This window comes from Sciurus carolinensis, chromosome 3 (assembly GCF_902686445.1).
Source record: "Sciurus carolinensis chromosome 3, mSciCar1.2, whole genome shotgun sequence".
NCBI lineage: Eukaryota > Metazoa > Chordata > Mammalia > Rodentia > Sciuridae > Sciurus > Sciurus carolinensis.
Genome location: NC_062215.1, coordinates 174,399,037 through 174,412,187, shown reverse-complemented (window position 1 = coordinate 174,412,187; position 13,151 = coordinate 174,399,037). Strand labels below are relative to the sequence as shown.

The 13,151-nt window shown below is 42.3% G+C and overlaps 1 protein-coding gene across 3 annotated transcripts in view; it reads right to left on the bottom strand.

The window, feature by feature from the left end:
* LOC124979999 (nuclear body protein SP140-like protein) overlaps positions 1–10,094 on the bottom strand; it is a 69,908-nt gene extending 59,814 nt beyond the window's left edge. For all 3 annotated transcript variants that reach the window (XM_047545065.1, XM_047545066.1, XM_047545067.1), the window contains exon 1: positions 9,952–10,094. In XM_047545065.1, coding sequence (XP_047401021.1) covers positions 9,952–9,983 — 32 coding nt within the window. In that variant the 5' untranslated portion in view covers positions 9,984–10,094. The remainder of the gene's footprint in view (positions 1–9,951) is intronic.
* Positions 10,095–13,151: the final 3,057 nt, after the last annotated feature.

The following is a 13,151-nucleotide window of genomic DNA, read 5'->3' as shown; positions in this document are numbered from 1 at the left end:
TAGTGATGATTTTAGACCTGCAGGAAAGTCAGTGGAGGGCCAACGTGTAAAACAAGGGCCCTTGGTGGGGACCAGAATGAATGGAATGTTTTAATTCAGTGAATGATCCCGGGTGCCAGGGAAGAAAATAGGGATCTTAGGAAAGACCTGGAGGTGGCAAAAAGATTCACCCTGTTCTAACCAACACTAACCTAAGCTCTTTAGAAAAGCATTTCATTTAAGAATGTTAAAACCTTCACAGGTATTGACATGATACTGTGCTGGTTGATTTCACATGTCGACTTAGGGGCAGCTGTTTTTAAATAAGATTTAACATTTAAATGAGTGTAAGACAGTTTGCCTTCTGGGACGTGGGTGGGCCTCGTTCAATCAAAGACCTAAATAGAATAAAAAGACCAAGTGAGAGAGACTGAAACGCACCCTCCTGCCGGCCCACACTACAGACTCTGGACTTGCCAACCTCCATGATTGTGAGAGCCAACTCCTTGCCACAAATTCCTTTCTCTATATACACATCTTAGTGCTTCTATTTCTCACAGAACTCCAGCACAGTATATGTTTCAGACCAGAGAATTTTTTGAAATGAGGTATCATAGGACCTAACACTGAAAGGCAAGTCTTATTAGTTAACAACAAAGAGAGAGAGATCAGAAAGATGTAAAGGAACTGCACCTTGCCCATCTGTACCTTCTGAGAGATTCTGCAGCATGGAACAGGTTCAAAGATTCTTCTCTGGGGAAGTTTGGACAGTCCCAAGAATATCACTACATTTCCCTGGTTCAATATGGAGACTTGTACAAATATTCAAAATGAGGACACATTGTTCTGCATCCCACCTGTCTGTGGAGGTGATATAATGGAGACCTCTAAGACTGCTGGATTTCAGACTGTAAGACCACGCTGGGAAAAGGTCATTTTTGAACTCAGAAAGGCTTGTAACTCTGAGTCTCACTGGATATCTTGTTCCCCTTACCTATAATTTCTTAATAGACTTCCCTGTATTCTAAATGATGTCGAGGCTTGTAGCATTTGTTTGTTTTCATTCCCACCATAAGAGGGTATTGGGGTTTTCTATTCTCCAAACATCTGCTAGAATTAAAATAAAGTCCTATTTCTCTGTTGAATTCCCTAAAAAGAAGACTTCTGGTTAAAGATGGTTGATTGAAGACACATTTTTTCTCCTCTTTACTTGAGTGTTCCCTAAGATGACAGTCAAAGAACTAAAATCACAATGACAAAGAAGGGAATTAGACAAGAAATTAAAGTCTGAAAGAGGAAAAGTGTCTGCAGAGCCCCGATGCTATGTGGGTGCAGGACGCTCCTCTCTGTCAGAAAAGGGTCAGTGTCCTGCAGACTGCCGGAGAGGCGGCGGTGGGAGTTGGCTTTCCCGGACCCACCCTCAAGTGTGGGTGAAGATCAGAGCATTGGTGTTTGTGGAAATCTCCAACGTGAAGGACCAGAATCAAGATGAGCAAAGGGCGAAACCCGCCCAGCAGAAACAGCGACGTTGCAGGAAACAGAATAGGGTCTCTAAACACCAGATACTGCCACACAGACATGAGAATACCTTGTGCCCACGATGCCACGCAGGAGACGGCTATCCGGAAAATAAGACAGAGGGCCTGGAAATTTGAAATGATGGTTGAATTTTTTAAAAAAATTAACTAGAATGGCTGTAAAATGAGGCGGTGGGTATTTCCTGGGACAAAAGGGAAGTGCCCTAAAGGGAGAAATGAAGAGTAAATTTGAAACCTTAAATGTCAAAAATACTTATGAAAGTCTATGCATCTAGAGGTGGAAGGAAATGACAAAAAATGTCACACCCTGTTCCGCTGTGCATGTATGAAAACAAAATCGATATTTAGCTGTGCCGGGAGCAGCTTGCACCCCCACCTCGCTGGCTTTGAAATGCCTGATAATGTGTTTGCGCAAACCAGAGAGAAAACATCCCACTCGCGCCCTCCCTGCGGCTCACCCGTCTCACCATGTACTGTCCTCCCGGGAAGCGGAAAGATCGCACCCCTCTGCCCCGCTCCAGAGAAGGTGCCCTGGCCGCAGCGTTCAGGCCAGCGTCTGGTCAGACACACTCTCCGGGCCTCTACCGGAGGTGGCCGGCACTCCAGATGGCATGATGCACTAGCCAGAGTCCAGGGGGAGGGTCCTCTGGAGCAGAGGCCCAGTGAGTGCCCACTGAGATCTGGGAGTCACTTGTCCCTGACATTGGCTCCACTCTGACTGACAAACTGGGACATGTGGTAGAGCCCCCTAGGTTCATCGCCAGTACTGCAAAAAAGAAAAGGAATATGCAGGAGTTTAAGAAGCACTGTTCCAGGAATAAAGGCCAGACGCTACGTATTATAATAAAATCATCATAATTTCAATCTTAAGGTTATATGAAAAAATTTAATTCACTGGGTACTAGTAAAAACTTGGGTGAAATAAATGATATTGTTTCACATTTGATGCTATAGACCAACTAGAGATTTATAGAGAATTAACTAGAAAACTCAAGAGTAACCAATGGACTCAAAATGAGCCTACAAAGCTTACAGAATAATGAAAAAGTAAACATGTTGTTTTCTCAAATGCAGAAAACAGGGGACATAAGATATAAAAAGTACCCAGAAATTCATAAGTAAGAAGGTATGTCATTTAAAACAGATTAATTTACATCTTAAAGTATAAATGATCAAAATAGAATCTAACTGCAAGAGATATTAAAAAAAACAAAGATGTTCAGAGTATAAGTTTCAAAAATGAGCAAGATTAGCTTATTAATAACTCTTGATTCTAATACCATGTTAGCTCTGAGTTATTCTCCATAAATAATAATAATAATGAGAAAGTGTGCAGGTTACATGTTCTGACCATAAGATAATATTACAATAAAACCAAAATTTTAAAACAAAAAGAAAACTTGTTAGGGAAAAGATCTACACTTAACAGGAATTTGAAAGTTCACAAGACTCCTGGTTTCAGCTCTGACAGCAAAGACCTTGGAAATCATTACTCCTATCCTTACAGCAAGAAGAAAGCAACTGAAAATCAAGGTTTTTCTTGTGTCTATCAAAGAACTGAGGTCACAGGGCAAACTGCCATCCCCAAATCTGGAGAGACAGGTAAATGCAGAGAATTGCAGGCAAGAGCAGTTACCAGGGGCAGAAGCCACCAGAGCCACAGATGGGGAGACACTTAAATGGTCAGTCTGGTGGACTGCCAGAGGCTGAGTATGGAGTAGCAGCAGGAGAGTGAGAAGTTCCTGGGGCCAGAGTCTTAGGGCAGCCCCCAGCCTTTTGTGGGGTTTCCCTCCAGGAATAGCATCGGGTTCTCATTGTGAAGAGCCAAGAAAAATCCCTAGAGGCAGGGGAGGGGGACGGAGAGAATATCCTCAAATAACCCCAGCCTCCACCCAGGCGCCATGGTCCCAGGGAAGGGTGGCTGTATATCCAGCCCCTTCTAACCTTCTCGTGGCTCCTAAATGGGCCAGGGAGAGGGGAATAACTATGAAATCCTTGGACGAGTTACAGTCCAGGGAGACGGTCCACTGAAAGGTTGAGACTGAATCATGAGATTACAGATGGCTTCCCCTCTGCCACCTTCTCTCTCTATCCACGGGCCTCCAGTGTGGATTAAAGCAGAAAGAGCCACGAGGCAGAGATTATTTAAGAAGGAGCTCTGAGGGAAACCCAGAGAAAACAGGAAACGAGAACAAGAACTCCGGAGGACTCTGAAACTTCTGCCACCGACAGGTGGAACAAACATTAAGTATAGCCCATCTGCCAGCCCAGTGTGCATAAAACCTCATGTTAAAGGTTTATTTGCCTCCATTCCTATTACTCAGTTCATGGTGTCTAATGGTCTTTGAACAAAAAAAAAATATATATAAACATGCCAAACAGGAAAAAATATATATAGTCTGAAGAGACGAAGCAACCATCAAAACCAGATTTATATATGCTTTTTTGAATTATTAGATAGAAATTTAAAATTATGATAGTAATTGATATGTTAAGGGCTCTAAAGGAAAAAGCAGACAAATGAAAGAATAAATGGTTAAGTAAACAGAGAGATGAAAAATGAAAAATGAAATGCTAGAAATCAAAAACACTCTAACGAAATTAGGAATCCTTTTGATGGGTTTACCAGAAGATTAGACATGGCCAGAAAAAGAATCAGTGAGTTGAACTACATCAGTAGAAACGTTTCAAACTGAAATTCAAGGAGGGAAAAAAATGAGAAAAGAAAACAGAACACAATATCCAAGAAGGTTGGGTTAATTTCAAGTTATATTTTTGGAATATCAGAGGAGAAGAAAGAGAAAGCAGAGCAGAGGACAACTTCAAAGTGATAATGGTGAAGAAGTTTCTAAAATTAATGAGACCAAAAAAATAGAGATTCAGGGGCTGGGGTTGTAGCTCAGGGGTAGAACACTTGCCTAGCATGTGTGAGATCCTGGGTTTGATTCTCAGCACTGCATATAAATTAATTAAATAAATAAAGGTCCATCAACAACTAAAAAAAATACTTAAAAAAGAAAGATTCAGGAAGCTCAGCAAACATCAAGCTGGATAAACATCAAATAATCTATACCTAGACATACCATATTCAAACTGCAGAAAGCCCAAGACAGAGAAAATGTTGAACGTAGCCAGAGGGGGAGAACCCTTATCCATGGAGGAACAAGACAAAAAGTGACATCTGATATCTCTTTGGCAATTGATACTGGAGTCCTAGGCTGGGGACTTCTCACTCTGGGGTTCTCAACAGACCAGGTACAATCACTCAGCCTGGAAACCAAACAAAGGGATGGAGAAAGAGAAAAGGAATTTATTCAGTGTAGCCAGACTGGAAAGGACAGGGGAGACCAAGTGTCCTCGGTCCTGTGTTTGGAACTGACAAGGGCTCTAGGACTGTACAGGAAAGGAGCAAAATGGGGGAGGGTGAAGTAGTGTGCCTGGTCACGCGGTCCTTGTCAAACTGTGATCTGATTGGTCATTATCTCAGCATCAGCCATGCGGGACCTTGTCACCTCAGCGATGAGAAAGTTGCTGCCTTCTGCAGGTAGTTTCAACCCTTGCCATAGATACTTTCTTTTCCTCTTTTTTTTTTTGGCTGTACTCCGGATAGAACCCAGGGCCGCTCTACCACTGAGCTACACCCTCAGCTACACCCTCAGCCCTTGTTATTTTATTTTGAGACAGGATGTTCCAGGAGAGAATGACTCAGAGAAAAAATAAGTGAGAAAGGTGAGATGACGTTCTTTAAGACAATGATTGGGTCCACCTTTAGGTTTAGGGCAATAACAGAATGATTTTAGGCACCAGTCCAGTGGTCTGGAACAGGATGTTGCACAGGTGGTAGCTGACAATCACGCCCCTGCAAATCTTGAAACTATCTTGGTCTCTCTTTTCTTACTGCCTTCAGCCTTGAAGGCACAGGAGCATCGGCTTTAAATGAACACTCTTGAAATGATTAACAATGTCTACCAGCAGAGTTGAGCAGCAATCTAACCCAAAGTAGCAAAGGAGATAGATGAAAAGGAAGGCAGAGATACCAAGCTTGATCCCGCTTTTAGTTACCCACTGGACATCAGTGAGCCCAGCTGAAGAGTCAGTGCTTTAGCAAAAATACCCTCAAAGTCCTGTTACAAAGCCACGTAACCCAAAAGTGAAAAATAATTATAATGATGAAAAAGAAAACCACCAATCTAGACTTCCATTTCCTGTGAAATCAACTTCTAAGTGACAGAGAAATAAACAAACAAAAACTGAGGGAATTCATTACCACATGATCCACCTTGCAAGAAATGTTAAAAGAAATTCTTCAGAAAATGATGTGCTGGTCTGTGGCCTGGCACATGTGAGGCCCTAAGTTTGATCCTCAGCACCACATAAAAATAAATAAAGTTATTCAAAAAAAAAGGAAAATGAGATGAGTCAGAAACACAGATTTACTTAAAGCAAAGAGCATCAGAAAAGGAATAAACACTGATACAAGTCATTATTTTTCTTATTCTAACATGACCTAAGAAAGAGTGATTTGTTCAAGGAAGTAACAGCAAGTGTGTACTGGATGATTCTAGCATATGGATAAGTGAAATAATTGGGAGAAAGTTAAAAAGGATAGCAAGAAGTTTGTAATTTCAAGTGGGCATGATTAGTGTAAAAATTGTATTGTGAAATGCTACAAATAATTGAAGCAATCTTGTTGGAAGGTAGTATCTATTAAATTCTATCTAGCTTTTTTTACATAATCTACATGTTAAAATAGTTGTCAAAAATTTAATTACCCAAGAGCAACTATGGAAGAATTTAAAGCAAATGTAACTAATATTTGTTTCTTCCTATAAGGTGAAAGATGGTAAAAAGTCCTAAGCAGAAGCTAAACATCTTAGTATGATTTCACGATTATAGAAAAGTTGCACATAGCAACATTTGCCTTAGCATATTCTCTAATCTCTATTTGTCTGTCTGTACATTTTGTTTCCTGAATTATTGGTGAATAGGTTGTACCTACTGCTCATCCTTATCCCTCAATATTTCCAAGTGTATTTCCTAAGGACCAGGATCTTTTCTGATGTACTATAATATCAAAATCTGGAAATTTAACATTGATAAAGAATGATTTTTCTAATCTATGATCCTTAATTATATTTTCTCAACTGTTCACAATATAATATCCAACCCAGGATCAAAAAAAGAAAATTGCAAATGCCAGAGAAAGCATTAAATATATTTTAAGAGAAGCTCAATTGGTGTGCTAAGAAAAGGAGAGACAATAGAATCATAAAATGCTTAATTAAAACCAGAAAGGGGGGCTGGGGTTGTGGCTCAGTGTTAGAGCACTTGCCTCGCATGTGTGAGGCACTAGGTTCAATCCTCGGTACCACATAAAAAATTAAATAAGTCAATATAATAAATATATTATTTTAAAAACCAGAAAGGGTAGAAAAAGAAAAGAAGAAATATAAACAGTAAGTACAATGAGAACCTTTACAGACCTTGTTAGATAGGAACCTACCTATATTAATAACCACTCTAAATGTGAATGGTTGAAATACACCACTCAAAAGACAGAGTACATTTTAAAATTCCAACTCTATGTTGTGTATAAGAAAAGTCCCTTTAAATGTAAAAATAAACAGGGAGATGAAGAAACATAAGCCTCACCAACACTAATCAAAGGAAGATGCAGGGGCTGCAACGAGTTCATATAAAGCAGACTTTAGAACAAGGAAACTCGCCAGGGATAAAAGGAGCTCTATGTGATCATAAAGGCGTCGATTCTCCAAGGAAGCACATGCTCTCTAATGCAAAGCAACTAACAAAGTAGCATCAGAACAGGTGAGGCATAAAGAAGAATGAAATTATGGCATTCGCCAGTAAATGAATAAAATCGGAGACTATCATGCTAAGTGAAATAAACCAATCCCCAAAATCTAAGACTGAATGTTCTCTCTGATTTGCAGATGTTAATACATAAGCAGGGGATGTGGGGTAGAAGTTCATTGGATTAGACAAAGGGAAATGAAGGGAACAGAGTGGGAGGGGAATGGGAAAGACAGTAGAATGAATCAGACATAACTTTCCTATGTTCATATATGAATACATGACAGTGTAACTCCACATCATGTAAAATCACAATAAAGGGAAATTATACTCTGTGTATATATAATATGTCAAAGTACACTCTACTGTCACATCTATCTAAAAAGAAAAACTTTTTAAAAAGTTTTTTAAAAACATGGAAGGCAAAAATTGATTGAAGACAGTGAGAAATAGACAAACTCACTACTGTTGGTGATGTCAATATTTCTTAGGATGCAGTTGACGGGAACAGCAATATCAATCAACTTGAGCTAAGTGACATTTATGTAATACTCCATTCAGTGACAGAAGAATACATGTACTCTTCAAATTCACATGGAGTATTTTCCAAGATTTACCATATTTAAGTCACAAATAGTACCTTAGCAAATTTAAAAGGAGAGAAATCATAAAAAGTGTGCTGTTTAACTGCAACAAAATTAAACTACAAAGCAATAACAGAAAGATAGTGAGAAAATCCCAAACTATTTAGAGAAAACAACACAGTTCTAGGGTCCAAGGAAAAGTCTCAAGAGAAGTGTTAAGATATTTTGAACTAAGCAAAATGAGAACATAACTTATCAAAATTTATGGGATGCAGTAAAGACAGTGGTTAGTGGGAAATGTACAGCACTGAATACATATATTAGAAAGGAGGAGGCTGGCGTGGTGGCCGCATGCCTGGAATCCCAGCTGCTTAGAAGGCTGAGGCAGGAGGATTCCATGTTTAAGGCCAACCTGGGCAATTTAGCGAACCTCTATTTCAAAATAAAATAAAAAGGGCTGAAAATGCAGCTCAGCAGTAGAGCAGCTGCCGGAATGAAGGTTCGATCCCCAGTATTGCAAAAAGAAAAAGAAAAGAAGAATGCTCTCAATCAATAATCTCGGCTTCCATCTGAGGAAACTGAAGAAAAACAGAGCAACTGAAGCCTAATGCAAACAGAGGAAAACAAGCAAGAAAGATTAAAGTAGAAAGTAATGAAGCTGAAGTTAGGCAAAGTGACGCACACCTACAATCCCAGCAACTCGGGAGGCTGAGGCAGGAGGATCCCAAGTTCAGGCCAGTCTCAGCAACCTATCAAGGACCTGTCTCAATGTAAAAAATAAAAAGGACTGGGGATGTAGCTCCGTGGTAAAGCCCCCCCGAGTTCAATCCCCAATGTAAAAAAAAAAAAAAAAAAAAAAAAAAAAAGAAAGAAAAGAAAAGAAAAATTAATGAAGTTGAAATAGGAGGGTATTAGAGGAACCCAGTGAAACCAAAGCAACTTTTTGAAAAGATCAATAAAATTGAAAAACTAAAAAAAGACACAAATTTCTATTGCAGGGAATAAAAGAAGGGACATCACTATGTGTCCTGTGGACATTAAAAGGACAATAAAGAAATACTATGGGAAACCCTCTGCCTACGGATTTGATAACAGAGGAAATGGACAAATTCCTTAAGTCATAAACTACCAAAACTCACAAACTCACAAAACTCCTCTCTCTAGGAGTTCTCTCACTCCTAGAGAGAACAGAACTCTATCTGTCAAAGAAATTGAATCAGTAATGAATAGCCTGTAAGAGAAATCCCAGGCTCAGATATTATCACTGGTGGATTCTACCAAATATTTAAAGAGGAAATGATTTTCTTCTCGGGGTTTCACAGTGCCAGGAGAGGCCCTGGTAGAGCCCCGGTGCAGGGGTTTCTATACACCAGCTCAGGTTCTACCAATGAGACGGCACTACTGCGCTTGCCTTTCCTTGTGTGTTTAAAAGATCATGTCCATCCTTCTCTAACCAGATGTGTAACCGAGTCCGTTAAAAAACAAAACAAAACAACAACAGAAAACAACACTCTCCCCAGCTCCTCACGTGGGTTGTCGGGGCTCATCTTCTTCTGATTCCCCCAGTCAAGGGTTCAAAGGTCCTGCACCCACTCCAAGGGCTCACGGCCACCCAGAGCAGAGCTGGGCCCAACCATGCCGGGTGGAAAAGCTGAACAACAAATAGCCACTTGATTTGGATTTTAATTTTTCTAAAAAGACTTTTCGCGGGAACAGAGGTGTCTGTTGGGTGGGGATAAGGGAAGTGGGGGCTGCTGAGAGTGTGCACAGGTCACAAGGAACCTTCAGGAGGGACCGTGAAGTTCCCACATCGCCAGCCCGGCTGCGTGGACGTGGCAAGGAGATGAGGCCATGTGACTCGGTGGCTTTCAGTTTTCCTAAGCCAACCTGCGGCCGTCCGCACCTGCTTTCCCAGTTTTTTATTTGTTTGTAGTCTCACTCTGTAATAGACCTGTGGGGTGGGGCTGGGAGACGCAGGTAACAACTGCAGAGGTTGACCTCACCAGAGACAAGGATGCGGAGCCGGGGCTGGGACTTACCTGAAGCTGAGATCGTGGCCCCCATCTGCCATCCCCTACCGCTGGCCCCCTGGGCGGGCTCCTGACTTAGCAGCAGCCGGGTTAGGTTTCCACCGCCTCTGTGCCTCCTAGAGCTCAGCAGAGAAACTCGTTAATTGGTCAACCCCTCCATCCCTTGGGGCTTGCATCAAAAGGGGAAGAGAAAAGTGAAATTGCCCAACCGTGTGACGTGGCTGCACCAACACACTAGCCTTTTGTTATGGCATGATCGCAATAAATCACTGAGTTGATCTTAAAGCAGGAGACAGAATCATCTTTATTCATCAGCCAGTGGGCCCCCAGCTGGTGGGACAAGGACAGACTGCAAGTCTACACCCTTCGACCCCCTCCAAGGTTAGAGTCCACCTTAATAGTCCAAACCCACATTAATCATAAGTGGCTGTTGCCGTGATTCAAAACTACAAACATCATGAGATCTAAAATCATAAGCAGAAGGGGAAGTGGGTCAAAATGATCAGTTGAGTACAAGTTAAAGAATGGTTACTAACATCTAGACAGTAATTCTCTGACAGGGTACATTGTCCAAGAAAAATGGAAACCAAAAAGAGAACAATTTTACATTGTATAAGAAGAACAGAAACATTCGAGCTTCTAAGCAAGGTGTGCTGAACAGGATCAGGAGGACAGAGGCAGAGTTTTCTCAGGGGAGAAGCATTTCTTACCTGACCAGGAGTCTCAGGGTAAAATGAAGTCTGTCTGGTCATTGCCCATATAGCCTGGCCCATAACACTCTGCCCTGGCAGGGGGAGCAGGGCCAACCCAGGAGTTCCCGTAAGACAGGGGACCTCCTTCTCATGCCGAGGAAAGTGGGCAGAAAAGTCCACCCAGTTAAGATGGACCACTGGGGTGAGGTGGCACAGTTCACATGGGGGGAGTAAATGCCACATTTGCCCCTTCCCCTTGCCATTGTGGCTGGAACACAGACAAGGGGGAGTCAAGCTTTGAGAATGTTCTCTCAGGCCATGGCTGACCAGTCACCTTAGGGAGCCGGGGGGAGGAGCTGGACCTAGTAGTCTGAGGTGGAGCTAGAAGGAGCCCGCTCGTGGCATTATAAAGTTCTTAGCCTTTCTGGAAAGCAGCCAGAGGTACGGAAGCACTCTGCCTACTCTTTCAATCAAAGGCAGATGCAGAGAATTGGAGCAGAGAAGCCTGAAGTGGATTCTAAGTGGCGTGTATATCCAGGCACTTCACAACTGCAGCCAGCGTGACTGGGAAAACCAGCTTCAACCATTTCACCCGAACACCGAGGAGGGCAGCAGGCCTCTCGTGGGGAGGTTCGGAGCTGATCTCCTAGACCTTCAAAGACTCGTGGTGCGGAAGGACAGGCGCATCACATTTATGTTTATGCAGGTGTTTGTTTTGTTTGTTTTCCTATACCTAACCCTCAGTCTATAAAGGATCTAAAACAACTTTCAAAAACAACTACATGGTTATAAAGTTGAAATACAAAGAAATTGGAGTGAAAGACAAATGAAATAAATAAACAAAACCAGAAGACTAGAAACCCAGGCAGAACAATGGGTCTGAGTCAGGGGTGGAAGGGAGCCAGGGTGCGGGTGGGACACGGGCTGAGACAGCTGGGCAGAACTGCCTCTGTGCCTCCATGTGACAGTGGGGCCAAGAGACCCAGCCCGCCTCCTTGCTCCCACCCAGATTTAGGCCAAGTCAGTGGTGATCCCTACGGGCAAGTCGATGGCCTGGAAGAGTCCTCTCCGTGTTGCTGAGAATGGTAGAATTCACACTTGGAATGAGGAGTCACCACAACCTAGTGCTCTAACTGAACTTGCCCACCTCAGGCAAAGCTACCAAATTCCAGCTGGTGAACACAAATAGGGCGTTCACTGCCTGTACGTCCAGTTACATCAGGTTACAATCCCAGAGAGACTGCATGTTCTTGAAGAAGGCACGTGGCTCACAATTCATTCCCTGGTGCCCAATTTTTTAATCAGTCAGGATTTGGGACACAAGTAATCAAACGGACTCTGGCTAGCTGGGGTAGAAAATCAATTTCTTAGAAGCATATGGGGTCACTCAGAATTTATAAGAAAGCTGGGGGAGTGGGACAAGGACAGAGGCAGTGTAGGCTGTAAGGTCGCCTGCCCAGGCATGATTCAGTAATGTTTCCTTTCAGATTAGAAAGGAGGATCTGAGACAGTTTGCATTTACAGGTAACATATAAGAATATTAATTATAATTTTGTTTCAGGGTTCAATGAGCTCACCTGTCCTTTGTCATAATAGATTCAAAAAGATTTGGATCGCCTGACATCCCATAGACCGTGACACTGATGCATCACCTTGGTGACACACTAACCAGACAGGATGAGCTAGAGGTGGCCAGCACATCAGCTAAAGAGCAGGAAGGAGTCTCAAAAGTACTATAAGTCAGAAAAGCCATGCACCAGAAAGTGCCTGCCCTATGTTTTCACTGACGCAAAACTTTGGTGCAGTTGAAACTAATCTGCAGTCATAGACGATCCCTGGTTGCCTGGTGCTGGAGTTGAGGAGGGAATTTTCGGCAAAGGACACAGGAGAACACTGTGGGGTGTTGGAGATGGAATACACCTTCATTGTGGTGGTGCTAGCATTTGCTAAACTTCATCACAAAGTTCACTTAAGATGGGTCCCTTTTATATGCCCATAAAATTGAGCTAAAAAGAATTATACATGCCAGGCACGGTGGCACACGCCTATAATCCCAGCGGCTCGGGAGGCTGAGGCAGGAGGATCACAAGTTCAAAGCCAGTCTCAGCAAATTAGCACGGCAACTCAGTGAGACCCTGTCTCTAAATAAAATACAATATAGGGCTGGGGATGTGGCTTAGGGGTCGAGTGCCCCTGAGTTCATCCCCAGTAACAAAAAAAAAAAAAGGAATCACATGATTTTAATAAGCCCTCACTACATAGATCACTTGCATATGAATTAACAGGTAAGTTTTCCCCCTTAAGACTGTATTCTTGAGCGTGTGTTGCTTAGAATAAACATCTTTTGTCCTTATTCACTCTTTCTCATATAATAATGTTGGCCTGATCTGATATTTTGACATCATTTCCCACCTTCCTTCACTCCCTGCCTTTCGCCTGTGCCTGATGTGTCTCTGAGGAGTCTGAGGAAGTCCTGGGTGCCGGACTCACCCTCCATGAAAGGTTTTCCAGGTGAAT